Source organism: Sinocyclocheilus rhinocerous, unplaced genomic scaffold (genome assembly GCF_001515625.1).
Source record: "Sinocyclocheilus rhinocerous isolate Xijiao unplaced genomic scaffold, SAMN03320098_v1.1 scaffold1806, whole genome shotgun sequence".
In the NCBI taxonomy this organism is placed as follows: Eukaryota; Metazoa; Chordata; class Actinopteri; order Cypriniformes; family Cyprinidae; genus Sinocyclocheilus; species Sinocyclocheilus rhinocerous.
Genome location: NW_015658531.1, coordinates 624,820 through 627,107, shown reverse-complemented (window position 1 = coordinate 627,107; position 2,288 = coordinate 624,820). Strand labels below are relative to the sequence as shown.

The following is a 2,288-nucleotide window of genomic DNA, read 5'->3' as shown; positions in this document are numbered from 1 at the left end:
TTGATTAGTAATATGCTTTGCTAAGAACTTCATTTGGACAACTTTAAAGGTGATTTTCTCAATATTTAGATTTTTTTGCACCCTCAGATTCCAGATTTTCAAATAGTATCTCGGCCAAATATTGTCCTATCCTAACAAACCATACATCAATGGAAAGCTTATTTATTCAGCTTTCAGATGATGCATACACTTCAGTTTAAAACAATTTACCCTTATGACTGGTTTAGTGGTCCGTGCTCATATATATGTAGTTTCCATCACTGTATTCTTTAGAGCTGTGGTGTTTTCCAGCTGTGGTGGATGTGGTGCAGGACGCTCTGAGCCGCTGTCGCAGACTGCTGCTGCTCTACACGGCGTCGTCGCTCTGCAGCCCGGAGGCGCAGGAATGGGCCGAGCAGCAGACGGGTCTGTACCAAGCGCTGGTGGAGAACTCCATGAGGATCGTGCTGCTGGAGCTGGAGGAGATCCGCCAGCCGCTGCGCCTGCCTCACTCCGTGCGCCTCCTCAAGGACAAACAGGGAACTCTGCGGGCCTGGAAGAGACGGAAGAGGTGGGCCTTCTGGGATGGGAAGTCAGAGGAGCGTGTGACCTCTCTGGAGCCCTCGGCGCACTTCTGGAGGGAGGTGCGCTACCATATGCCTGTCAGAGGCAAAGCTAAACAGAGAAACTGGTTTAGTTTCTAGATGAACACTAAATGTGAGTACTCAGGGTCAAGTTGTAAAGTTCCCGGATGAATCATAACATGAATCATTCCCGGATGAATCTTTCCTCTCTTTTTTTTTTTCTCTCTCTGAGGAGGAGAAAAACTAGACAAAACGAGGCCAAAAAAGAAATTAATACTTTTATTCATCAAGGATGCATTAAATTGATCAAAAGTGACAGTTAAGACATTTATAATGTGAAAAAGTGATTTCTATTTCAAATAAATGCTGTTCTTTTGAACGTTCTATTCATCAAAGAACCCTGAAAAAAAGTTTCCTCAAACATTTTTGTCAGCACAACTGTTTTCAACATTGATAATAATCAGAAATGGTTCTTGTGCAGCAAATCAGCATATTATATATGATTTCTGAAGATCATGTGACACTGAAGACTGGAGTAATGATGCTGAAAATTCTGCTTTGCATCACAGAAATAAATTACATTTTACAATATATTCACATAGAAAACAGCTATTTGCTGTTATTGCAATAATATTTCACAATTTTTACAGTTTTTAAAGTATTTTTGATCAAATAAATGCAGCCTTGGTGAGCAGAAGAGTCATCTTTAAAAAAAAAAAGAAATATTTGTAATAATATAATCAATTAATAATATAAATATATATAGAGAGAAAGAGAAAGAGGTTTTTTTTTGAGAATATGAATTGGACTTTTACTTCTGGAACTCAACCGTTTCTCTGATTGCAACCTCAAAATATCAACCACAAAATTCTTCATGAGGCCCCAGAGACGAATCCTAAGGCCTCTTTGTGGCTTGAACATGAAACCAGACCTGATGTGGTTCATGATATTTTCTGATTTACAGAGGTACGTCAGAGTGTGCTGAGAATGAGATAAAGAAAACTCTTGCACATCAACCATTCTGTGGGCAGAAAAAAGCAGCTGTAAATAAAATATGAAAAAAATAGCATTAATTATGTATATAAAAAGACATTTCTTATGATTTTGTTGTGGGATACATACTATGCTTTTGTAATTATATAATGCAAAACTGGATTGTCACACATTCTGTTGAGCAGTCCTATGTTAATTTTTAAGATTTTAGCTCCAAACATTAACCTATGGTTTTATGTACAGTATGGATGACATTTTTACTGTAAATAGGAAGAGACAGAAAACGATTTATTAAAATGTTAAAATACCGTCTCACTCTGTAAGCAATCTGTTTGTAGTTTGACTTCCTGACACTTTTTAACACTTTGCTCTGTTTGTTTGAGCATGCCGTTTGTTAGCCGGGACTATCCGTTTGTCCCAATCAATGCAGATGAAACCTGTTTGAGGACAGTCATTGGTTTTGCTGTTCTGTTTGGCAGCTGAAAGTACAGAAGTCACACTCTTCTCCTTTTCATCTAAGAAAAGGTGCCAACCGCAAACACCGACCCAGATTCTGCTCCACGGGTTTCCGTTCAATGCTGCCAGTTTCTGTGACCTACGACTTCAGTCAGATCAGATCATACACGTGTATGAGTTAGGGTTTGATCAGTTTAAACATGTCAAATAACTGAAATGAAACATCTGTGAGCAATCTGTCTTATTCCGTGTGTGTGTGTGTGTGTGTGTGTGTGT

General features: G+C 38.7%; 1 protein-coding gene across 2 annotated transcripts in view; it reads left to right on the top strand.

The window, feature by feature from the left end:
* Nucleotides 1-887, top strand: part of LOC107722706 (interleukin-1 receptor type 1-like) — a 24,052-nt gene extending 23,165 nt beyond the window's left edge. For both annotated transcript variants that reach the window (XM_016531180.1, XM_016531179.1), the window contains one exon: nt 292-887. In XM_016531180.1, coding sequence (XP_016386666.1) covers nt 292-683 — 392 coding nt within the window. In that variant the 3' untranslated portion in view covers nt 684-887. The remainder of the gene's footprint in view (nt 1-291) is intronic.
* The last annotated feature ends 1,401 nt before the right edge of the window (nt 888-2,288 follow it).